This window comes from Pristis pectinata, chromosome 5, assembly GCF_009764475.1.
Source record: "Pristis pectinata isolate sPriPec2 chromosome 5, sPriPec2.1.pri, whole genome shotgun sequence".
NCBI lineage: Eukaryota > Metazoa > Chordata > Chondrichthyes > Rhinopristiformes > Pristidae > Pristis > Pristis pectinata.
Genome location: NC_067409.1, coordinates 67,412,748 through 67,438,140, shown reverse-complemented (window position 1 = coordinate 67,438,140; position 25,393 = coordinate 67,412,748). Strand labels below are relative to the sequence as shown.

Here is a 25,393-nt window from a genome sequence, read left to right as displayed (position 1 = left end):
TTCTGAAAAGCATTAAGGTGGATAAGTCCCCAAGGCCTGATGGCATATATCCCAGAATACTGAAGGAAGCAAGTGAGGAGATTGCTGGGGCTTTGACAAAGATCTTGGTGTCCTCACTAGCAACAGGTAAGGTCCCAGAACACTAGAGTAGCAAATATTGTGCTTTCTTTCAAGAAGGGAAATAGGGATAATCCAGGTAACTATAGGCCAGTGAGCCTCATGACAGTGGTAGGGAAGCTATTGGAGAGGAAACTGAGGGATAGGATTTATGCACATTTGGAAAGGCATGGCCTGCTTAGCGACAGTCAGCATGGCTTTGTGTGGGGCAGGTCATGCCTTACAAACTTGATTGAGTTTTTTTGAGGAGTTGTGGACGGTGTAAAGGACCATCAAAGAATACAGCAGGATGTAATCAGTGACACATGGGCAGAGTAGTGGCAGACTGTTTAATCTGGGCAAATGTAAGGTGTTGCACTTTGGGAGGTCAAATGAAAGGAGAAAGTATACAGTTAATGGTAGGCCACTGAATAGCATTGAGGTACAGAGGGATCTTGGGGTCTAGGTCCATAGTTCACTGAAAGTGGCAACACAAGTGGAAAAGGTGATAAAGGCGGCGTATGGAATGCTTGCCTTCATTGGTAGGGATGTTGAATATAAGAGTAAGGAAGTTGTGCTGCAGCTATATAAAAAAAAGTTAAGTCAGACTGCACTTGTGCGTGCAGTTCTGGTCGCCCCATTATAGGAAGGACGTAGAGAGGGTGCAGAAGAGGTTTACCAGGATGCTGCCTGGATTAGAGGGTATCAGCTAAAAGGAAAGGTTGGTCAAACTTGGGTTGTTCTCCTTATGGATGATGGAGGCTGAAGGGAGACCTAAGATAGGTCTTTAAAATTGAGAGGCATAGATAGGGCAGATGGTCAGAATCTGTTCCCCAGGGTAAAAATGTCAAACATCAGAGGACAGGTTTTTCAGGTGGGGGGTGGGAGGGGAGGTGGTGTGGGGGTGGATGTTTAAAGGTGATGTGTGGGGCAGGTTTTTTTTTTAAACGCAGAGTGGTAGGTGCCTGGAATGGGTTACTGGGGTAGTAGTGGAAGGAGGCAGTTCAGTAGAGCTTAAGTGGCTTTTAGATAGACATGAACTTGAAGAGAAGGGAATGGATGGATATGGATAATACACAGGAGGAGGACATTCAGTATAAATTGGCATTGAGATTAGCACAACATTGTGGGCCAAATGGCCTGTCCATTGCTGTACCATTCTATGCTATATGAACTCAGAGTGTGGATTGGCTCTGGGCACTAGGATGTTATAGCTGTAACAGAAACATGACTGAGATAAGGGCAGGACTGGCAGCTCAATGTTCCAGGATACAGATCCTACAGGTGTGACAGAGGTATAGGTAAGTGACAAGGGAGTGTTGCCTTTTTGATAAGAGAGGATGTAACAGCAGTGCTTAGAGATGACATTCTTGGGGGATGGTCCAGTGAGGCCATATGAGTAGAACTTAGAAACAAAGAGAGGGGCACTGTAGTGGGGCTGTATTATAGACCCCCCCCCCCCACCCCCTCAATAGTCAGCAGGAATTTGAGGAGCAGGTATGTAGAGAAATTGCTGATAGTTGTAAAAAAATAATAGGGTGGTACTAGTGGGAGATCTTAACTTCCCTGGTATTGAATGGACTACCCAGAGTGCTAAGGGCCTGGATGGGGTGGAATTTGTGAAATGTGTCCAGGAAAGTCAATACAGAGAGGATGTTACTCAGGAGGGTGCAATACTGGACCTCCCCTTGGGGAACAAGGCAGGGCAAGTAATGGAAGTGGCAGTCAAGGAGCACTTTGGTTCTGGTGACCATAATTCTTAGTTTTATGATAGTGATAGAAAAGGACAGGACAGGACAGGTTCACATTGGGGTCCTAAACTGGAGCAAGGCTAATTTTGGGGGAATTAGGCAGGATCCAGCAGAGGCCAATTGGGAGAAACTGTTTGAAGGGAAAGGAACAAATGGCAAGTGGGAGGTTTTTTTTTTAAGAAGAGTGAGACATCAAGAGTCCAGGGGCAGCATGTTCCTCTTGGAGTGAAGGGTAAACCTGGCAAGTTTAGGGAACCTCTGAGGGATATTGAGGCTCTGATCAAGAAAAACAAGGAAGCATACATTGGGTGTAGGGGGTTGGGGATGTGAATCCCTTGATGTCTATAAAAAAAGTTAAGAATACATGAGGGAAATCAGGAGGGCAAAGAGGGTATGAGATGGATCTGGCAGGTAAGGTTAAGGGAAATCCCAAGAGGTTGTATAGCTATATAAAGAGTAAGAGGGTGGCCATGGAGAGAGAGCAGGTCCCTTAAAGATCAGCAAGGCCACCTATGTCTCAAGCCACTGGAGATGGGTGGATTTTTAACAACTATTTCTCCTTTCTTTACTGAGGAGAAAATCAAGAGATAATGGAAACCATAGTGGAAATGTTTTTGAGAACATTCATATTACCAGGGAGGAGTTATTTGTAGACTTGCAGCGGATTGAGGTGGATAGATCCCCAGGGCCTGACCAAGTGCATCCTCGGACTTTGTGGGAGGCTAGAGAAGAAATTGCAGAGGCCCTTGCAGAGATTTGCTTCATCGTTAGCCACTGGTGAAGTTCCCAAAGACTAGAAGGTAGCTAATGTTGTTCTGTTTAAGTAGTTCCTGGGAATTCTGAGGGACAAGATCTACCAACATTTGGACAGACAGTCTGATTAGGAGGAATCAGCGTGGTTTTGTGTATGGATGGTTGTGCTTGATGAACCCTTTAGTTTTTTTTTGAAGAGGTAACCTAAAGGTTGATGAGGGTATGGCAGTGGATGTTGTCTATTTGACTTTAGCAAGGCCTTTGACAAGGTCCCACATGGTAGGCTGGTCTGGAAGGTTAGGTCCCATGGAATCCAGGGAGAACTAGTTAGGTGGATTCAAAATTGGTTTGGAGGTAGGAAGCATAGGATGATGGTTGAAGGTTGTTCAATACTTACTAATAATCAAAGATCCCCTTTTGAGAGGTACTAGACAAGGTTGCCCTTTAAGTCCTTTATTATTTGATATTGCTTTGGAACCCTTGGCTATTGCACTCTGGGATTCTTCAAACATGTGGTATCACTCGCAGACAGAAGATTCATAAGATATCTCTTTACGCAGATGACCTGTTACTTTATATTTCTAATCTGGAGGAATCTATCCCCGCAGTACTATCACTACTAGATCAGTTTAGTGTTTCTTCTGGTTATAGATTAAATCTTAAGAGTGAACTTTTCCATTAAATATGCAAACCCCAATTTACAGGCAATTACCTTTTAGATTAGTAACTATTTTATGTATTTAGGTGTTAATTACCAAGAAACAAGGACTTATTTAAAGTTAATTTACTGCCTTTAATTGACCATGTTAAACAATTATTTACTAAATGGTCTCCACTGTCTTTATCATTGGTAGGCTGAATTAATGCGGTTAAGATGAATATTTTACCAACATTTTTATTTATTTCAAGCAATTCCAACTTGTGTCCTGAAATCTTTTCTTGACACTTGATTCTAAAATTCTTTCATATTTGGCAGAATAAAAACCCAAGGTTAAGTAAGAAATATTTATAAAAACAAAAAAGATGGTGATATGGCCCTGCCTAACTTTAGATTATACTACTGGGCAATTAATATCAGATATTTAATTTTTTGGATACAAGATTTAGACGTAATTCAATGTCCCAAATGGTACACCTTGAGCATCAATCAGTACACGGATTTTCATTAGTTTCTATTTTAGGAGCTTCACTCCCTTTTGCACTTACCAAATTAAGCAAACATATGATTAACACAATAGTCAAACATACATTACGAATATGGTTTCAATTTCGTAAATTTTTTGGATTGAATAAATTTAACTTGTCAAGTCCCATTCAATCTAATTTTTTCTTTCAACCATCCAAAGTTGACTCAGCTTTTTCTATATAGAAAAGGAAGGGAATATGTTTTTGTGACTTATTCATTGATAACTTTTTCATCTTTTGAACAATTGTCTAACAAGTACAATTTGTCTCGATCACATTTTTTTCGATATTTGCAGATTAGAAATTTTTTAAGCTACTATACCCTCTTTTCTGACACCATACAAAACTGAAATTACAGAAAAAATTTTAGGTTTTAATCCTTATCAGAAGGGCTTGATAGCAATAATCTATGATTTAATTATGAAAATACATCCAGAATCATTGGACAAAATTAAGAATGAATGGGAAAACGAACTCCAGACATCTTTACCTACAGAGACTTGGAAGAAAATTCTTCATTTAGTTAATACATCTTCAATGTGTGCCAGACACTCTTTGATACAGTTTAAGGTAGTCCACAGGACCCATATGTCAAAAGATAAGCTAGCCCATCTTTAATCACCATATAAATCCTACATGTGACAGACGTAAATCAAATGCGGCTTCTCTGACACATGTTTTGGTCCTGTCCTCTTTTGGAAAAATATTGGAGAGACATTATTAACATTATCTCAACTGTATTGAATATTGATTTACAACCTCACCCTATCACTGCAATTTTTGGTTTACCAAGGATAGAGTCTGGCCATTTATCTGCTTCCGCTTACCGTATGATTGCCTTTGTCACATTAATGGCCAAATGATCCATTTTGCTTAAATGGAAGGATCCAATACCCCCTACTACTTTTCAATGATTCTCTCAAACTATATCATGTTTAAGCTTGGAAAAAATTAGGAGTGGTACTGTTGATCCTTCGCTTAAATTTGAAGACATTTGGAGTCCATTTATTCAATACTTTCATATGATATAGATCCCTTTTCAATTTAGAGGAACGGAGTTGATGACATAATATTGCTCCGTTTCTATTGAGAAATTTCAGTCCAGTTTTTTCTTTTTATTTGTCTTTTTTTTGAAATTTTCTTTTTAGTTTGGTTTGATTATTTATGATTTTTTTTATTGATTTGGGGATTTTTTTCTTTTCTTTTATATACACAAATCTTTTTCTTTCCTTTCTTTTATATTATATTCATCTACTAAGAGATCGTGAGATCTAAAGATTTTTTTATATTTTATTATTCTTTGATTATCTATGTCATGCTTGTTCTCTTGATCTCTTTGTATTACAAATACAAGCATTGACGTTATATATTAATCTGTATTAATTTGGAAACTAATAAAAAGATTGAAAAAAAAGAGAGAAGGTTGTTGAATGGAGCTGGTAACTAGTCGTGCACCGCAGGGGTTGCTGTTGGGACCCTTGTTATTCATTATTTATAGAACTGATGTGGGTGTGAATACACAAGGGTTGATCAGTAAATTTGCAGATTACATGAAATTAGGAGGTGTTGTGATAGGGAAGAAGATAGTGAAGATTACAGGGGGATCTTGATCAGTTAGGGAAGTGGGTCAAGGAGTGGCAAATTGATTTCAATACAGATAAGTATGAGGTGCTGCATTTTGGAAAGTCAAACCAGCATAGAATTTGCACTCCCTAGTGTCCTACCATTCATAGTACAATGGAATAGAGGGTCCTAAGAATACAAGTGCATAGTTCATTGAAAGTGGTGTCACAGGTAGACAGGGTGGGGAAAAAGGTGTTTAGCATGCTGGCCTTCATTCAGGGCATTGAGTATAGGAGTTGGGACATTATGTTGCAGTTGAATAAGTCATTGATGAGGCTGCACTTGGAGTACTTTTATAGGAAAGAGTGCAAAAAAAATTTGAGGATGATGCCAGGGCTAGAGGACCTGAATTATAGGGAGAGCTTGGCCAGGCTAGGTCTTTATTCCTTGGAATATAGGAGAATGATGGGTGAGCTTGTAGAAATTGTTTAAAATTATGAGTGGCACAGATTATGTGGATGGTAAGTCATTTCTCCAAGGCAGGGGAGTCCAAAACTAGGGGACATGGATTTAGAGTGAGAGGGGAAAGAATTTAAAAGGACCTGAGGGGCAATGTTTTTGCGCAGGATGTGGTGAGTATATAGGAGCTGCCAGAGGAAGTGGTTGAGGCAAGTACAATAGTATCATTTAAGAAGCACTTGGATAGGTACATGCAGGGGTGGGGCTTAGAGGGGTATGAGCTGAATGCAGGAAATTGGGACTAGCTGGTTAGGCACCATGGATGTAGTCTGAAGGGCCTGTGTCTGCGCTGTATTGCTCTGTGACTATGACTCTCTGTTCTTGATTCTTAATCCACTATGAGATCCTGGTCACGAAGGACAGCACAATCACAACTACATCCTTGGGGGCCACGAACAGCATAGAAGAAGATGCCATTGGTGTTCTCAGGATGTACTTCCATTACTTGGTGGAACCTTGCATCCCTGCAGTACACTCCAGAGAGGGTTTCAAGTTTGTAGTACAGGCAACTGGGATCAAGTTCCTAGGGCTTCGCTCTGGCCACCTCGTCCCAAAGGCACTTCACTTCCAGAAGGCTTTCTAGATCTGCCATGGCTGCTCCCTTGACATCTGCCTTGGCCACGATGAGCACTACCCAAGCTGCAATATGACTTCCAGAATTGGATAGATTCTGCGGTCAGCTCCCCTTTTAGGTGTAGCTTTGGGCATCATGTCAGCTAGTGTTAGTCAGAATGAACAAGCACAGAGGACCCCTGATATCTGCATACCCCCACTTGTGGAAAATGTGGGGACTCACACCAAAAACTGGTGTGGATTCCCTGCACACTGCCTATTCTAGCACACCCTCCAACTCAGATTTTCTTGTTCAGCTAAACTCAAACATTGTTGTTAACAGTTTTTCATTGAAGAGCCCTCACCACTTCTAAAACAAAATGCAACAGAACATATGCCTGGGAGTTTTCCACCAACACAAAATGATTAGCATTGCTAGCCTAAAAATCAACAAACTAGAACTAATATTTACACTGTTCAGAGTCACTACTGATCATATTTGCTCTAGAAACATTCCATAATTGGTTACTTACAAAATTGTTGAATCATACCTACCACCTACAACATCGTGTACAGTTGCTTTGAATGTGGGGAAGTAGCTGCTTTCTGTAATTTCCAAAATCTTGGCCATTTTTTGAATAACAGGGGTCTGAAGCTAGAAGAACACAGCAATTAAAATAACAATTTCCAGTAATTATAAGGGAATACATAGCATGTCAATGGAAATTAGGCACTAACTTTGGGGTGCTGACCAGAATTTAAGCAAAGACAAAGTGCTACAAAATATTTGCTTTCACTCACTTGCTCATAAACACAGAGCAGATTTTCTTTCCTTGCTTTCCAGAAATCCAGCTCTGTCTTCGGACCTGGATTTATTCCTTGGAGCAAAGGTGCAGAAGAATCCTTCTTCAGTACATCCTGAATTTGATGAGTCCATTCAATTACCATTGACTCAATTGGATGAACTATTAATCGGTCATAATGATCTAGTCTAAAAAAAAATGTAAAATAAGAATGAGACCAAGGTTCAAACAACTGTTCTTACTTTAATTGATATTATAAACTAAATGACACATTGACATAAAAGACCCCAAAGTAATAAACTCTCATTCGTTGCAAATGACTTCTCATTCAATCTATTCTGCCATTGAATTATCCCTTGCTTTTCACTTAAGCACTTTGAGAAGTCATCCTTTTTCATTGTGTTTTGATCTGTATTAAATGCTGTTCATCAATAATACTACCTAATTTTGATAAAGTGGATGCCTGAAATACTAACTTGATTGCTCTTCCTACAAATACTGCCTGATCCATCTTCATTCCAGTGATTTCTACATTTTGCCAACAGGCTTCAACACAGAAGCTGAATAATGTATCCTACATTAATCTATATGTTGCAATTGAATGCAACTTGCAATATCTATACTACTCTGATATTTTATAGTCACTATAGAGCAATCTTTGACATCTGCTTGACTAAAATTTTAGGCAAAGGCCAATTATCTTGAACAAATCCTGACGCCAACAGAGAGCAGGAAGAGAAAAAAGACATTTCTGTAAAAGTTAAAATTAAAGGAAAATGGTTAGAATCAATCACATTTAGGAAAATGCAGAGTTAAAATACAAAGCAGAATAGAGTATATTTTTTAATTGAAATCCAATTTTCTTTTTTGTATAGATTACCATTATTATAACACATTTTCTGACTTCTGGCATATTATCTCATTTAAATTTTTGTTTCAGTAATGATGTCAGTGCATAGATTTTCAATCAATATAGTAACTTCTTGTACCAGAGAGAAACTCACTGGCTGGCTAATCATTGAGGAAATACAGCTCTGGAAAGAGACCAAGTGAGGTTAACCAACTTTAGCAATCAATTTAGGTATCTACTCTATCAAAAATTAGATAGCATTATTCATGAACAACATTTAATAAGACTGAGAACACACAGGAAAGGAAGTAGTACTTGTCAACGTGGTTAAGGTATAATGTGTTGGAATAAGTTCACCTTGTGCATTAGAAACAGAAGTATAACCAAGGATACTAAAGGTCTACCAACATAGCTACCTGGCTTTCACAACCTACCCAGTTTTATAGGTCCAATTCATTTATAAGAGATGATTTATTTGACAAGTTGTTTGAAGAGCAATATATCATTCAACGTTTCTCAAAACATTTTCAGGCTGCACACCACCAAAAGTAAACAAAATTCTCAAACTTAGATACTAATGATGCTAAAAAAAACATTCTCTTTCCCTGCTCCTATAGTATGTCACAATCTCAATTCTAGTTTCATCTCATTCTCTCCCACTTCTCTTCAATTCCTTTAATTTCCATTTGGCCTCTTACCTACTCTTTTTTTTACCCCTCCCTTTCTCTACTTTGAAGTAGAGCAAGAAGATGGGAGATCCAACCAGCCAGATTTCTCAGACAACCAAGAAACTTATTTTTAAAACAGTACACAGCAGCATAGCAAGAAGAAAACTATTCTACTAAATATTGATTGAGATCATCCTGAGAGGCAACTGTCCTGGTGGGGAAAGACAAAGACTTCAAACTATAATGCAATCCTGCACTATAATTCTAAAACAATTTGCATTTGGACACAATGTATAAAGCAACTACTGACATGCAAATGATTCAAATCTGTGCATTGAAACTGTAGATAAAATTTGCATTGTATTCTTACTTAATCTGAAATAACTTTGATAGCTTGGCTCCATTGTTTTCTCTCTCACCTAAATTAGAAGGATGTGTTTCATCATTTGGATATAACAAATTGCATGAAACACAACTCCACTAATACTTCATTGAGATGTGTGTCTTACATTTTGCCAGCCCTTTCAAGGTCCTTAAAGATCCATGATACCAGAGGAGTATTAAGCTCTAAATGTTGACCTCTTTCACCTGACACCAACAAAAGCTGACTAACTACTAATTTACTTTTTTTTGGTATTTATGGGATACTACTACCTGGATCTGAAAAATAACTTAATGTCTGTAAAGCATATTGAGATGTAATAGGATCAAATATAAATACAAATATTTGTTTTCAGAAATGGATGATTTGAAGATGGCCATGAGTTAACAGAAGATCAAAAATTGATAATGTACAATGATGCAACTGAAGAGTCTGGATAACGACAATAATTAAACATAATAACCTACAACTGACAATTTTACTACAGTCAATTAGATCAAATATTCTGTCAAATATTTGTAGACAAGGTACTTTATATTTGGTTTTACTGTGCATTTAAATTGTACTCCTGATAAAATGTATGACACAAGACTCATTCAGTTTATGAATTAGATGAAATGTAGGCAGCATGATTAGTAAGTTTGCAGATGACACCAAAATTGGTGGTGTGATGGACAGGGACCAATGTTCTCCAAGGCTACAATAGGACCTAGAACAGCTGGGAAAGTGGGCCAAAGAATGACAGGTGGAATTTAACTTGGACAAGTGCAAAGTGATGCATTTCTGGAAGTTAAGCCAGGGTAGGACATGCACAGTGAATGACAGTGCCCTGGGAAATGTTATAGGACAGAGAGACACACAGAGGTACAAGCACATAGTTCACTGAAAGTGGCCACTGAGGTAGACAAGGAGGTGAAGAGGGTGTATGACACACTTTCCTTCATAGGATGGGGCAATGGGTACAAGAGTTGGCACATCATGTTGGTACAGGCAGGTACAATTACAACATTTAAAAGACATTTCAACAGGTACATACATAGGAAAGATTTAGAGGGATATGGGCCAATTCAGACTAGCTTAGTCAGCATGGACAAGTAGGAATGATGGACCTGTTTCTGTGCTGTATAACTCTATGATTCAATACATAGTGTTTCTTTACAACAATATGCAACAGAAGCTACCAGACAAAAGATGTGCAAAAGAGCACTTGAAAGCCAAGCACTTGAAAGTATTGAAAATTGAGATAATTCAGAAACAATATTAGTGTGAGCAATTTTCAATCTGGATAAGAGGAACTTAATTCTAATTTGCACAAATAAAATCAAATATCATAAATATCATAAAGCAAAATCAGATATCATAAAATCAAAAATCATAAGCAGTTTGGCCAATTAACCTACAGTACTACAAAACATACTGGATTAGAAATAACAACCTGCTTGAAAATTCAAGGATGCATGGGGTGGGGCATAGAAGTTTTGTGTGAGGCAACCAGGCACCAATATACTATTGCACACAAGGCTTAGGGGGACATCATACAAAATGTTGGAAGAACTCAGCGGGTCAGACAGGATTTGTGGAGGGAAATGGACAGCTGACGTTTCGGGTCGAGACCCTTCATCTGGACTGGAAGATGTAGGGGAGATACCCAGAATAAAAAGGTGAAGGGAAGGGGTGGAGCAAGAGCTGGCATCCAGGAGGAGTGATAGGCAGATGGAGGAGGGGAGAGTAGAAATAGCGACAGAGGCTGGGAAGTGATAGGTGGATGCAACGAAGGGCTGGGGATCAAGTACAGTAGATAGGCTTTGAAATGAAAATACTTAAGCAAGATTCCTTCCTCAACAATTTCCATCCCTTGTGGACAATGGAGATCACAGTGGAAGGAAGGATTGCAGTGGATTGGAGACGTTAGTGGCAGGAGACATAAACAATCATGACGATGGGATGAAAGGATTACCAGGGTAGGAAACTGAATCAGGAGGGTGTTGGAGAGCTATTTATTGTGGGTTATGGGATGGAGAGAGTATCCAATTATTAGAGCCAATCGGTAGAATGGGGTCAGAGGCTGCCAGCTGAGTAGACAATAAAACTAGACTGACACCAGTAGTGAATGGGGTTACAGCAATCACTATCACAGAAAACAGTGGTATGTACCTAGATGAAGATAAATATCTCAGACTCTCTGTCAGGCCCTAACACTCCAATTGATCTAATTCAGTGTGCAAGAGCTGAAGACCTCATTTGCACTACAGAATTTTGCACAGGTGATATCAAAAACACTACTGTACATCAGTTGATATCACTGCACTTGCTGAGCAGTCTCCATGCATCTGTATGTTACACAAGGAGGGTCCAGATCAAAAATTAGGCTGATCAGTAGTGCACAAATTAACAGATTTGTTGGGTTTCATTTAAAAACTCCATTGTGTAACACATAAAAGATTTGCACAAAACCCAGGGCAAAGGTTTGCGACTATAGACACTCCCAGACTCAGTAGTACTCAAAATTTAGCAATATGCACAAAGTATCTTGGACCAGTGAGCCAAAGGGCAAACAACAAATCTCTCTACCAATCAAACATATATGAAATTAATACAAATTCCATAGAGACTTATGGCTTTTGGGATCTTAAATATTTACATTTCAAGTTTTAAAAAACAAACTGGATTCATTAAAATTTAATTGATCCAAACAGCAAGTTTTGCTCCTTTTATTGGATAGAATCAGGGATGAAGATTTTCCGTTCCAGTTCTGTGTATTCTGAGGTGTCTGATGAACCTAATATGGGACCTGCAGACCGCCACAGGTAGGGAAGGAAGTGTTTGATGAAAAGCTTAACTGAGTAATATAGGAAGTAGTGTTCTCCTTCTACAATTCCGACTGGACTTCCCTCCCCTCCCAAAGTGACTCAAGGTTAAAAGAGCAGTCCCAAATGTTCCTTCTCCATTTTTAGTGGTCAGGGGCAAGGATTCTCATGAGTTGGTGGGGGCAGGGGGGTAGGGGTGTTCCACTTTTCAAGGAGGCTTTGAAAACATCCACAAATCTGGTAATCTCTTACTGAGATGGTGCATGGAGTAGACTGACCATTTTGGGAGTCTATTGGGTATGCCTGCCCATTGGCACCAACTGAGCAATGCTGACAAGAGGAAGCTGATGTTGATTTGATTATACTGTCAATAGATTTAGAACAATATTGGTCATATCCCTATGCTTAAAAATGCCTGCTGTAGATAGCCTACATCTCACTGGTATACAGGAAGGTGCCCAGTCAACCACTAACTTTGTTCCAAATGAGAACCCCTAAAACAGGTAAAGCCTATGGCCTACTGCTACACTCTGGCTACCAATGCATTTCATCATTGACATCTGCCATCTCTGAGAGGTGGCACTTAAGATATGGGAAGTCCACATTTTCCAGGTCATATTGTGGACTTTATTACTGGAGAGCAGTGCAATGCAGCAGGGCAGGTTGGTAGAGGATCTCTGTTTCACAGATGTTAAGTGCAAGGCCTATTCTCATAAGCTTCAGTGAACAGGATGACAATAACTTAACAGTTTGGTTTCCCTATGAATCTTCTGCACACTGCAGCTCACCGCTTGAGATTGGCTTGATCTTGGTTCTGAAGTGGAGGTGACATACATAGAACAATTTCCCATGTTCAGTATTTAGCTCCACTCCCAGGAGAAGCTTCTAGGTGGTTAGGTACAACATTGTGACGAGAAAGATTGAGAAAAGATTTTACTAGTTTAGAAAACTACACAATCCCGTTTCAAACCACAAAACGAGTCAAAATTCTATCTTCAGTGGCATCATAATTTCATTTTAGATCAACTTCCCATGATGTCATATGTATAAAATAAGATATTCCTAAGTGTTCCCCATGTCCCTGCTTGTAATCCCTGAAGAGCAAAAGTTTGCTGGAGAAACCATTGTGCTGGTCGAAAGTCCTACCTGTAATAAATAAGCAATGATGCATCTTTTATGATTAAATAAAGATATCAATCACAAGGAGGTTTCAAGGCACACAGAACCAACAAGGCTTCCTTATTATACAGAATTTAAAAGTTCAAACACACAATGTGATATCTTTTCCTCAACTCTGACAGTTGGAAAAGTATTAGACCAATAAAATCAATTTTTATTCCAATGATTATTTGTAATGGTTTCTAATACCTTTGTACTTAACATTGACAACATGGACCTCAATATTTACTTTTAAAGAACTGTAATTAACTGAGACATAATAGAACTAATTTTGCACAAACCAAAGTGGAAATGTGCAAAGCATTGATGACAACTGCACAGGTTCTATAAATTGCAGTATTAAGCTCTACCACTTTACCATGCAGCTGGTAAAGTTCAAACTTGAACCTCATTTTCTGCCTGGGTAGTCTACAACTCAATGGTATGAACATTGAATTTTCAAACTTCAGGTAACCTGCACCCCGTGTTCCTCCCCCCACCCTTCTGATGCACGTCCTCCCATCCTCTTTTTTCTATACCCCCCCCCCCCCCTCTAGATCACATCACCCAGTTTTGGTCCCCAACCTGGTTCCAATCACCTATCACCCACACATTTTTCCCCACAGGTATCCAATCCCCTCCCCCCATCTGGTTCCAGCTGCCTATCAGCCCCCTCTTATCTGGCTCCGCATATCACCTTCCTTACTTATCATAGTTCAGCATTTACACCTCTCACGACTCCACTTATAACCCACACCACCCACCCCCCGGCTCTGTCTCTACCTTCACCCTCTTCTTCCCCACCAGGCCCCTTCTGTCATTCTTTTTCCACCTATCACCCCCAGCCTCCATCTCCCAACCCTAGCTCTCCCCCTCTGGCTCTATCCACCTATCATCCCTCACTCTATCGAGATCCACCTATCACCATGTACACATCATCATCACTTGGTCTTTCCAAATTATTGGTGGACCCAAAAATTAATGATCCTTAATCAACTGAGAGAAAAGCCAAGTGTGAATTTCTAGTAGTATTGCTTCCAAATGTGTATACGAAATGAGTCCACTTCTCTGTCCATTATGTCTACTTAACACTTGCATCAGCTGATCTTACTTGGTCCAATTCCCCCATTTCCGATTTCTGCATTCTATTTTGTCTGTGGTACTTGGTATTGGGAGGAGGGTCCGTCCCATTGCTTGACCATTCACAATATAAATCTTGTTTCTGATAGTCTCTACATGGCGGTCTACATCTTGTGAAATAAAGTGTGGCCATGTGCTGTGGTTTCTCTTGCTTGAAAGGACTGGCACCAAGACCTAGAGAAAACATCAAGAAAATATTTATTGGTTTAATTGTAATTTATAACTGATAATATTCTGCAGATTAAAAAAAAGTATAACAAAACCTGGTAACATTGAAAACTTTTACAGATTTTTTTTGCGATCTATGTTTTTAGTCTATAATCTGTTCAGACTTTTTAAGCAAAAGATGATTTGTTGCAGAATGAGTGTCATAATTTAATGAGGAAAATTACGTGCAATTCAAAAGCAGCTGGTAAACTTGTTTAAACCTTAGGTTACTACTGAGTCAACAGGATGAGTGTGCAAATCTATTCCTGTCAATACTATAAAGTCTAACAACAATGTGACTCAAGAACGAACTAAAATATGGTCATTTTTAGTTACTCGTCCTTTCCTATTTTCAATACCAGTTCAAAATCTAATATCTAAACTATTTCAGCAAGGTTTGGTCTGTGCTACAGTCAATAACCTCAACCAATGGATTTTATACTTAATTTTTTTTTGCAAGATTCAAATGTCACTTTCATGATCTCAATAAGCTCATAAAGAAGAAGAAAAATAATTTTCAGTTTCTGTTCCAAATTATTGCTATTGGCTATTGGTGGAACATCTGTGGGGTAGAAGTTTGTCCTCAGTAGTATGGATGTTATGCTCCACTTAAGAAATTTGGTTCTACTAGGTAGCCTGACGCTATATCACACACTCACTCCATGCAGCCAAGGATAAACTTCTGTCCCTTGCTCGCTTATAATTTTCAGATAAATTAAGACATCAGCGGCATTCTGAACAACCACAGAACCTGACTGACCCAAGAACCAGCAACCACCTTAAAAAGAGTGGATATGGGAAGTTTACCAGATCAAGACTGCTAAAGAATTAAACGCATGCATCGTCTAAATAAGAAATTAAGAAAAAGATTTTATTAAGTGATAGCACCAATTCAGTAATCCAGTAAAATTTTTACCTGCATGCAGACGTGGGCAAACTCACAAAGAAACTGAAAATTGCTCCTAAACATCACCAACAAGCAAAACTTCAATATAAAAGCAAATTATTGAGAATACAAAACCTTTTGAGAAAATAGGGTATTGAAAGATATTACGTGCAATTCAAAAGCAGCTGGTAAACTTGTTTAAACCTTAAGTTACTACTGAGTCAACAGGATGAGTGTGCAAAATTTTGAGATAAGGCACCAATTCATCTTTAACAAAGTTGCATATGAGATGAAATGACCTCACTGAACTTTAAATCAACCAAAAACAATAGTGAACTCAGGCCTGCCTCCAAGAATTTTGTAAATGGCAAACAAGGCATTGATTCCTACTTTTATCTCTGCAATCAGCCAGGATAAAAAATTCTAACAGGAAAAAGACATCTTAAGATTCAGATTGTGATTGTCAAGCTGTCCAACCATGCACCTGGAGACCCTGCAGAGGTCTAGATTTTTTTGTTTTTAGTCTGCAAATTAATAAGAGTCAACTAACGATAATTTCTGTATATCCTTCAAGGTGGAATCAAGCCTAGAAACACCAAACTATTACTCAACGCAGGAGAATGGAAGGAATATGTGACCTGGAATTTCTGCAAAATAGTTGACAATTCTGCATGGAATTTCCAGCATTTATTTCTTAATTGGTTGCACAAGTACCAGTAAAAGTGATTGCTTGTCAATTTCCAAAGCAATTCTCTTAACTGGCCTTCTGCAGTGAAACTGTGTTCTTAAGAGACAATGGTGTCTGATTACTGCTGGGTGGTTATATGGAAACAGGATTGTTTCTTCAGGACTGGTTCTCACTTGAATTTAATATATATGGGAGCTCATTTGTGTGTACAGGGCCATTTGTAACTCGGGGAGGGCATGTACTGTATATTGATCTGAACACCATATTTCCAGAGGATCCTACACTTCCTTACTCTTCCTATGTCTTTGGGTCACCACTCACTTATTTTTTTTTGTCAGTTCTACCTGTTCAATCTAGCTATGGGGAGATCACTGTAATCCAAAAAAAATACATGTACCCACGTGCCCTGCGGTGAGTCAGAAACGTTAGCGAGAGGCTAACTTTATGCAGCAGGTGCCAGGACATCAAGTTCAAATTTAATACAATGTAGCTATCAAATAATGCAAGAAGTAAAATCTCTGAAATAATCTCAATCATTATTGGTCTTTGCAAAGCTTGGCTGGTGTGCTTGTGGGAGAACATTGATGACTGGATCTAATTACTTGAAAGAAAAACTTGAAAGAACAGGCAGGAAATGGAATTTGTAACCAATGGCACTACTAATCATCCGTTTCACAGATGGCAAGTCTGGCATTCTACTAAACGACCTGACTGAGAGGAAGCTTGTGCTCTTTGGGCATTCTAAAAAGACATACGAGAATTGGTGAGGTTTAAAATTTTACAACCTAGGTACTAATTAGCTGAAATCATGGTTACCAACGTCGGGCTGATGGAATTGGAGGAATAAAGAAAAAGCCACAAATACAGTCAGTTTTCTAGTGATCTCTTAACTAGTACCATCACAAGGTTTTATACTATCAATCACAAAAAGACTTCTTACAAACTTGTGTGTTCTATGCAATATTTCATTGTAAGTACCAATGAATAGCTATAAAACAGTTTACCAATGATTGCACTGATGAATGTTAGTCATTAACTCCATGGTAACAAATGCATAAAACAAGACATGTGAAAGAGACAATGGCTTTGTTGTGCTTTACACATATCTGAATGCCAGTAGCTCAGGCTAGCTTGGAGTAAAGAAACAATATTGCACTGGAGAAAGATTTCTTTTACGACCAACCTGCCAAATAGCTAAACAGACAAAGCAAGAAACAGAAAATAGACATTGTGATCTCATCCAAAAAAAAATTTCCATCAGCAACAATAACTGAAAAGAGAGTACTTCTGCTTATAATCAAAATAAGCTGAATAAAATGTTCTAATGAATACAAACATATCATCATTGCAATAAAAAAAATTTGTACGAGGGCAAAAAGTTTGTAAAGGGTTACCAAACTGCATGGACATTTTAAGGAAATGTACCTCATTAAGAATAGAAAATAAAATAAAACCAATGAAGTGTAAATTTGTTTTTATGCTTATAAAATTGCTCTCAGATGTAATAAAGATTTAACCAAATACTAGAAATATTGAGATATTTGATTTTACAAATAAATAAGTGTTAGATTGGTTTAAATAGTTTACCATTTTATATATTATTTGGTTAATGCTAGGAATAATATAACGCTTACATACTGTAGGCACATAGCAACATTCATTGAAAGGGTACATTAGGCAGGCATATTCATAAATTTGTCCACTGATTTTATCATTGAATTTCTAATATATTTGAGTCAGAAGCTGTTGTGTAAAATTGTACTATACAAAATGAAAAATGAAGATGCAATGGCAAAGTTCCAAATATATTGAAGGAAAATATATCCCACTCATGTTCTCAGTGAGAAGCAATCCTGATAAAATAGAAGTTAATCAACCCTGAAGAGTTGATTCCCAGTAGGAGAAAGGGATGTTTGAACATACTCAAAGTGCCAATGTACAGCAAACACTAATAATGTTTATTACAGATAGATATAGAACAAAGCCATAAAGACACTGAAAACAATTATGAATTTTCTGCCAAAACTCCATGAAGTTGGCCCAAGTTGGCATCAGCTAAAGTTGAATTCTGGCCTTATCAGAACAGTCACAGGTGTTTCCATTATAGAATGTGTCTTTTTCATTATCTCCCAAATTTTAATTTTTTCATTAATATCTCTGCAATTGCCATTTGCTTTCTCCTCTTGCTGTTCTGGCCATCTCTGATTATGTTTACATTACAGCCCTAGTTTTGCCTCTTCATCATCTTGCCTGTTTGTCTGGATACTTAACAACGGTTATTTTGCTGCTCTCCTATACACAAACTGCTGAAGGAACCCAGCAGATCAAACACAGTTGCTGCTTGACCCAATGATTTCCTCCATTTTTGATTTTTGCTCCAGATTCTAGCATCTAGTCTGTTGTGTCTAGTCTGTTCTAACCTGCTTTACAAGTTTTTCAGTCTAGCTTTGGTGTGAGTGGTGTGAAAATTTGTCATTCAAGGTTAGAGATAATACCCCAGGTCTTTGAAAAGCCCTTCATTCAGCTTTGATGAGCCAGCCATTGATGTTTGAATACATTCAAGGTGCAGGCATTCATATGCATATTTGTGTTTTGGTGGTCAATCAGCAACTAAACATTAAATACTAGCAAAAAAAACAGATTTTTATGTGTAACAGAATAATGTTCCAGGGCATTTCACTGTATATAATTGGAAAAAATTAGTATCAGCCAAAAGATATTAGGAAGGGTGACAAACAACATCAGCATTACAAAGAGAATCTCAAAGGGAGAAGAGATTAGGGGAGATGGATAGGAATTTGAGGGAGAGAATTTCCAGAGCAAATGTCTGAATCCAGACACCAAAGAAAGGTAAAAAGAAAGAGATCAGAGTTACATCAGAAGTGAAAGAACCAAGAGTTCTTGAAGAGATGGGGGCACCAGAAGAATTGCAGAATTGCTGAAGGGTTGAGCCAAGCAGTGGAGCAATTTCTTGGTGACATTGGTGAAAGCTGAACCATGACCTCCCTCCGAAAAAAAGCATACTTGCTTTGTTCAAATTTTTTAAGTTGTTTGGAAAAGATCCGCAACACTCCCAAGTTTGAATATATTTTACGTCAACTCTGAAAACAAATGAAAAATAAAACTACAAATACTGGGAATCTGAAATAAAAACAGGAAATGCTGGGAATACTCAGCAGGTCAGGCAGTATCTGAGAAAAGATAAACAGACAAAGTATCTTTGATCTGAAATGATAATCCTGTGCATCTTTTCACAGATGCTGCCCAACATGCTGAGTGTTTCCAACATTTTGTTTTTATTAATTCTGCAGTCAGGTCTTAGGATGCAAGTAAGGGGCACTTATTCATAGTCTACTGCTTTTTTCAGAGTTACCTTGTCACCACCAGAAATTTTTGTATTACTTGATTTGGGAATGAGCACATTAGGTGTCACTCAGTCACTCTGCTGTACTTTCACAAGGACTCCATGACATTCCAGTTTTTACTGTTATTCCTCCATAAGACTTTTGGGAGAATAGGGAACAGGTCTAGATCTGCAATATATCAGTTTTGTGTGTCAAATGCCTCATGACCCTTGATGCCAGGAGCAGAATACTTAAGCACATCTGTGTTTCACATCCGGTGCCTGGTCAGACCTGAATTAACTATGTAAATACTAAGTATTTGCTGATGCGAATGCTTAATCAACCATAATTATTGGTAGTTTAACTGCTTCATGAATGTGGAGAACAATACAGCTGATCTGACCCAATCTGTTCCACGCTTTACCTGCTCTTTAATGGAACTTTGTTGAACTTCCGACTGCTGATGTCTCTTCAAGTAATAATTTACACCAGGGTTTAAGCATGCTTCAAGAGTTTGACCATTCACAATTACAGTTGTCTCAAAATTACTAATGCAGTTCTTCTTGTCACTGTCCATTGAAAACATGCTGATTAAAGCATGTTCTTTGTGGTCCTCATTCAAGTGTGTGCAGGGTACCTCTATGTAACTACACTTTAAATTTACTACCTTGCTAGTCAGTCACTATCTGTAGTTAATATGCTTTGTCAACTTATACGTTGTGTCCCATTTTCCTGCAGTTAAAACAATCTTCTACAGTTAAACTGAATGGATTTCCCATTGAAACAACCTTTTGCACTCACATGACCTGGCTGTGAAACACTGCCATTACATTCACAAGATCTAGGGGTCAATTGTTCTGTGAGATGCTAATATGTCACTTGGTGTTGAATAAAGGTCAGACCCTGTCTCCACCAGATGGATGGTTGTGAGTTTTTCCAACTCAACCACACCATTTCAACCAGGATCGTTTTAATTCATACAGTCTGTGTTTTTCAGGATCGCATATTTGTTTGGTAACAATATTATGCTTTGTTTCTTGTGAAACTATAGTAAAGTGTGTTCAAGGAAACATACAAGGCCTCGTGTAGCAGTTTATTCAATGTCTTATCTTAATTGCTGTCTACCATCTTTATTACCAAGCAATGGTATGCTATCAATAACATCATTTACATTATTGGCTACACCACAGAACGTATCAAATTAACCTTTAATGTTCTCTGTCAAAATTCCTGCTTTTCCAGTATACGCTCATCCTGGTACAATTCTATAATAAATCCTTGATCTCCAAGATCTTGTTTTCAGCTATTTTAAAATCCAAACATTTTATAGTAAAACAAATTGAATTTCATTCTGTGTTCTGTAATGAATGCATGCAATTTTATTTAGTGGGGTGGATTGGTTTTGATCTGACCTTCCAACTGTGCTTACCACCACACAACTCAGCCCTACACACCCACCTCCATACTAATACCATGGTCACACCTACCTGCTGCAGCATATAGAGATGAACCACATAAAGATATCTACTCCACAGCCATTCTATGAAGTGGAGCAGATTATCAGTTGTTAGCATAAAGCCAAAGAGCCAAAGCCAAAGAGCATCCTCCCTCATCTCAGTATTATCCAAAGCTACCACTTGAATCTATGCTGAGTCCAGCAGCAGAAAAGATCTCCTGTGCTGGCATCTGACCTCCAGCTCATCTCTAACTTTCAAGCAAAACACATTGAATATGGGTGGCATAGCAGGTAGCCAGTGGTTGCCTGGAGAACCTCTGTCCACAACAAAGCACAATCCTGTTCAATATATTTAGTAAATGTAACCTTTAAGAAAGTAATGTATTAAACGTGAATACATTCATACATAGCAAGGCTGTTAAATCAGATGATTTAATCTAGTTTCAAGTTTTTGCACTTTCGTAGAAAAACACTTACCTCTTCAACCAATGTAGTTATTTGATTAAGTGGTGTTCCAGACAAGTGACCAAATACAAGATCTTTTCTGTAATTCTCTTTCAGAATGGGGCATCTAACTTTCTTGAATACATACACAGCTTTATTTTTCAAATTTGAAGGTAACTGAAAAAGTAAAACATTAGAACTATTAGTTATAGTCAATTAATAGTGACTGATTTATTTGCATGCCAGTTGATAAACATGATTGTAATGTGCACATTGCACACACAATAGGATCACGTTCTGCAACTATACTCTCGCTTTCTCTCTCTTCCCCTATGTTGCCAAGAGCCTAAAGCATTCTTTACCTGTAATATTTACTTTGCTTCATAATATTTTCCTTTATAAACAGCAATTCATTCACATTGCTATGGTCACATACTCACCTTTGCTAAACCCAATACTCCCATCACAAATGATCTTTTGATAGAATTTTCATGGGCTCCTCATGCCCTAGTCAACAGAGTTCATTATCTTCACCATTTTTTCAAATCAGTACTGAGACAGAGTGAGTTCACCCCATATTTTAGCATCTACTTAGCATCATACCAGTGAGCTGTTTTCTGAAAGTCTTAAAGTGTTCAACTCCACTGTGCCAGAGAAGTGGCAGGCAATGACTACCTCCAAGAAGAGCAAGCCTCAGCACTTCACCCGCACATTTCACATTCAATGATGTTACCACTCTTAAGTATTCCACCAAAAGCATCTTTAGCTGGGTCAAAGCATTGCTTTCTAGTCAGTGATATTAGCATCCAGACAGGTCAAGAATTTTAAATACTGTGGCTACAAGATCAGGCCAGAGCCTGGATATCTTCCAGAAGTTGAATCACTTCCTAACTTCCAATTCCTTTCCATCATCTAAAAGCCACAAGTCAGAAGACACTCCATTTGCCTGAATGAGTGCAGTTCCAACAATAAGCAGCTGAACACCATCCAGGACAAAGAAGCCATTTGATTGGTAACATATCTGTCTCAGAAATGCTTGGCAAAACAAAAACAACTTCATTAAGTCTAAACAATCCCTATGACATTTGATATTATTGTCAATAAATGTCTTGCCAGCAACATCCTGAAGTGGTAAAGGTATTTCTGTCACCTCCGAGTCAAAATTTAACTGTACCACCCATGAACTGAATCAGATGCCCGGTAATCTGCAGTGACTATCTCACCTCCTGGCTTCCCAAACTCCCTTCACTTACAAAAAGCGATTTTAAGGTGTACCTTGGCAGAGGAACAAGAAAATGAATGTGGAAAAGATTTTGGCAACTGAAAGCCTGGGCACCATTGGTAGAACAGTTAAATTTGGTGATGATCAGGAGGCTTGAGGGGGGAATGCAGATCATTCAAAGGGTTATTAGGCTAGAAGAGATAGGTTGTCATAGAGTCAGAGTTGTGCAGCACAGAAACTGTCCCTTCAGCCCACCATATCCATGCCAACCATTTTGCCCATTTACATTAATCCCATTTGCCTGCATTAGGACTGTATCTTTCCATGGCTAGCCTATTTAAGTGTTTGTCTAAATGTCTCTTAAATGTAGTAATTGTATCTGACTTCATCACCTTCTCTAGCAGCGCATTCCAGATATCAATGACTTGCTGTGTGAACAAAACCTTACCCTTAGAACCTGTTTAAAACTCCGACATCTTAACTTCAACCTATGCTTTTGTTTTGTTTTCTTGATTTTGATTCCCCTACCAAAGATTTTGACAATCTAACCTTTCTATGCCTCTCATAATCTTATATACTTCTATCAGGTCACCCTCAGTCTCTTTCATTCCAGGAAAAAAACAAGACCAGCCATTCTAAACTATCCACTTTACTAAAGTCCTCTAATCCAGGCAACATCCTGGTGAATCTTTCCAGTCAGACAAACCCATGGAAGAAGTTGAACAAATGATGAGAATTTTAAAATCAGGGGAACCAACGTAGGTGAAAAATGCTGTGTTTTCCCAGGATAACCAAGTTACTGGCTTAGGTGAGAGAAGAGAATCCACTGGAGCCTAGTCTCTGCCTACAACCGGATAGCCAAGAATGGAACCAGCGAGTGTGGTCCCATCAGATGGATGATGGTACATAGTTCCTGGAGGTGGATGGCTTGGTCAATCATGATAAAGGCTGCAGACAGGAGAAGAGTAAGGAAGAACAGATTATTTCTGTCAATATTACCCTGGGTGCCATTAACAAATTTGATAAGAGAAGTTTCAGGACTGTGGTGGGTCAGAAACCAGATTGGAGATATTCAAACAAGTATTTCCAGAAGTGATATGCACAAATTTGAGAGGTTACAAGGTGTTCAGAAGACTTGAAACAAAGGAAGGTTCCAAATGGGTGGTAGTTTCAAAGATCTAAGTGTGCAAGGTAATTGTGCCTTGGCCAATTTGAGCCAAATGACCCATTTCCATGTTGTAAATATTATGCAACACTGTCATAACAAGGTAAATCCTGAATTTGAAATTCAAAGAAATTGGCCACTCAAAATATTGTTTTCAAAAACAATTTCAACAAAACCAAAATACTTCCGTTATTTTAAGAAAAAAAATGTTAAGCATGGTCTGCTAAGCAGAACTTGGGGCAAAATAAATACTAAAATATGATTTTAGGTTGCTCTGGTCTTTAAATCACCAGAAGTCCAAATGCAAACTGGAGGAACAACACCTCACTTTCCATCTTGGGATCTTCCAGCCTAACAGCTTAAACATCAAATTCTCCAACTTCAAGTAAACCAAACCGCACCCCCCCCCCCACCCATTGCCCTTCTCTTCTTTCTTATCTCTCTTTCTTCTCCTCGCCAATTTTTTTCCTCTCCTCCCCCCATGACGCCTGCCTTCATACCTTTGACCCATCACCCATCTGCTCTCCCCTCACCCAACATCTACCTATCACTATCTCTTACCTACATCTACCTATCACCACCTTGTGCCCACCCTGCCTCCCCGCTTTTGCCACCTATTACTGCTCTGTTCCTACCCCCCCCCCCCCCCATTACAATTCCCTTTTCCTATCTTCAGTCCCAAAGGGTCCTGACCTGAAACGTTGACCACCTGCTTTTCTCCACTGATGCTGGCCTGGCCTGCTGAGTTCTTCCAGTATCTTTTTTTTTCACTTAAATCGCATCCGTTGTACTTCGCTCATCCATATGTAACATATAACTTGTTATAGTTTATGGGGAGAGGGAGTTACAAAACTTGTAACTTTTAGTTCAGGAGAAACAATTTCTAGGATTAGTTGGTGCCCTTACCTGATAGGAGGCTGCCAGGAGTCCCGTGCCGCTGAGGAAGCACACCAGCAGGCGCTCTCTTCGCAAAAACTCTGCCAAGACGTTCTGATTCTCTGCCTTCTTAATAAACTGGACCCACTTATCTGCTCGGAGTCTCAGCGAGGAGACGACCCGCTCTGCAATGTACTGCAGCCTCTCGTCGTCTGCCAAACTTGCCTCCTGGTTTTCCTCGTCTTCATCAGCCATTCTTTCCGCTTTCGTTGTTTCTTTGGCAACTTTACTTCCAACCAAAATTAAACCGTGCCCAGGTTTTATTCTCCTTGCATCCACCTCACCAGACGCCAGCCTCCCAGCTGCGGATCGAGCCGCCGTCTGCACAGCTGAGCGCTGATTGCTGCCGCTCTCTGGTTTCCTTGGGAATGAGGGAGCAAAATGCAGCCTTCCCAGCGACCGCCACTTCCCCACCTTCCAACAATGAACAATTCCACCTCCACGCCACAGTCTCTCCACGGAACAAACCAATGCGGACCCGGGTGGAAATTGGCACCGTACTGAATGCGTAACACAAGGGAAAGGAAATATAAACAAAGCGGGATATTTCAGGTTACACGTGAATGTTAATAAAGCAAAATGGGCAGCAAGACCCACCGCCTATAAATACAATAAACTATCAAGTGCAAACAATAAACCTACCCTCACTGGGGTCAGCTGGGGTTTTGCTGGAAGAAAAAAATTGTATAAACACAGTAGTGGTAGTGTGTTAAGTCATGTATAGGATACGCTTTTTATAAATATCAGAATAAGCTAAATGATAAAGTTAAGATATTCATTTATTAGTCACATGTACATCAAAACACACAGTGAAATGT

General features: G+C 38.9%; 1 protein-coding gene across 1 annotated transcript in view; it reads right to left on the bottom strand.

The window, feature by feature from the left end:
• LOC127570973 (dynein axonemal heavy chain 11-like) overlaps positions 1–25,393 on the bottom strand; it is a 395,392-nt gene that overhangs the window by 365,203 nt on the left and 4,796 nt on the right. The window contains exons 2-6 of the mRNA XM_052016942.1: positions 24,546–24,936; positions 21,286–21,429; positions 14,199–14,401; positions 7,221–7,410; positions 6,975–7,074 (exon numbers count right to left, since the gene is read on the bottom strand). Of these exons, the coding sequence (XP_051872902.1) occupies positions 6,975–7,074; positions 7,221–7,410; positions 14,199–14,401; positions 21,286–21,429; positions 24,546–24,936 (1,028 nt within the window). The remainder of the gene's footprint in view (positions 1–6,974; positions 7,075–7,220; positions 7,411–14,198; positions 14,402–21,285; positions 21,430–24,545; positions 24,937–25,393) is intronic.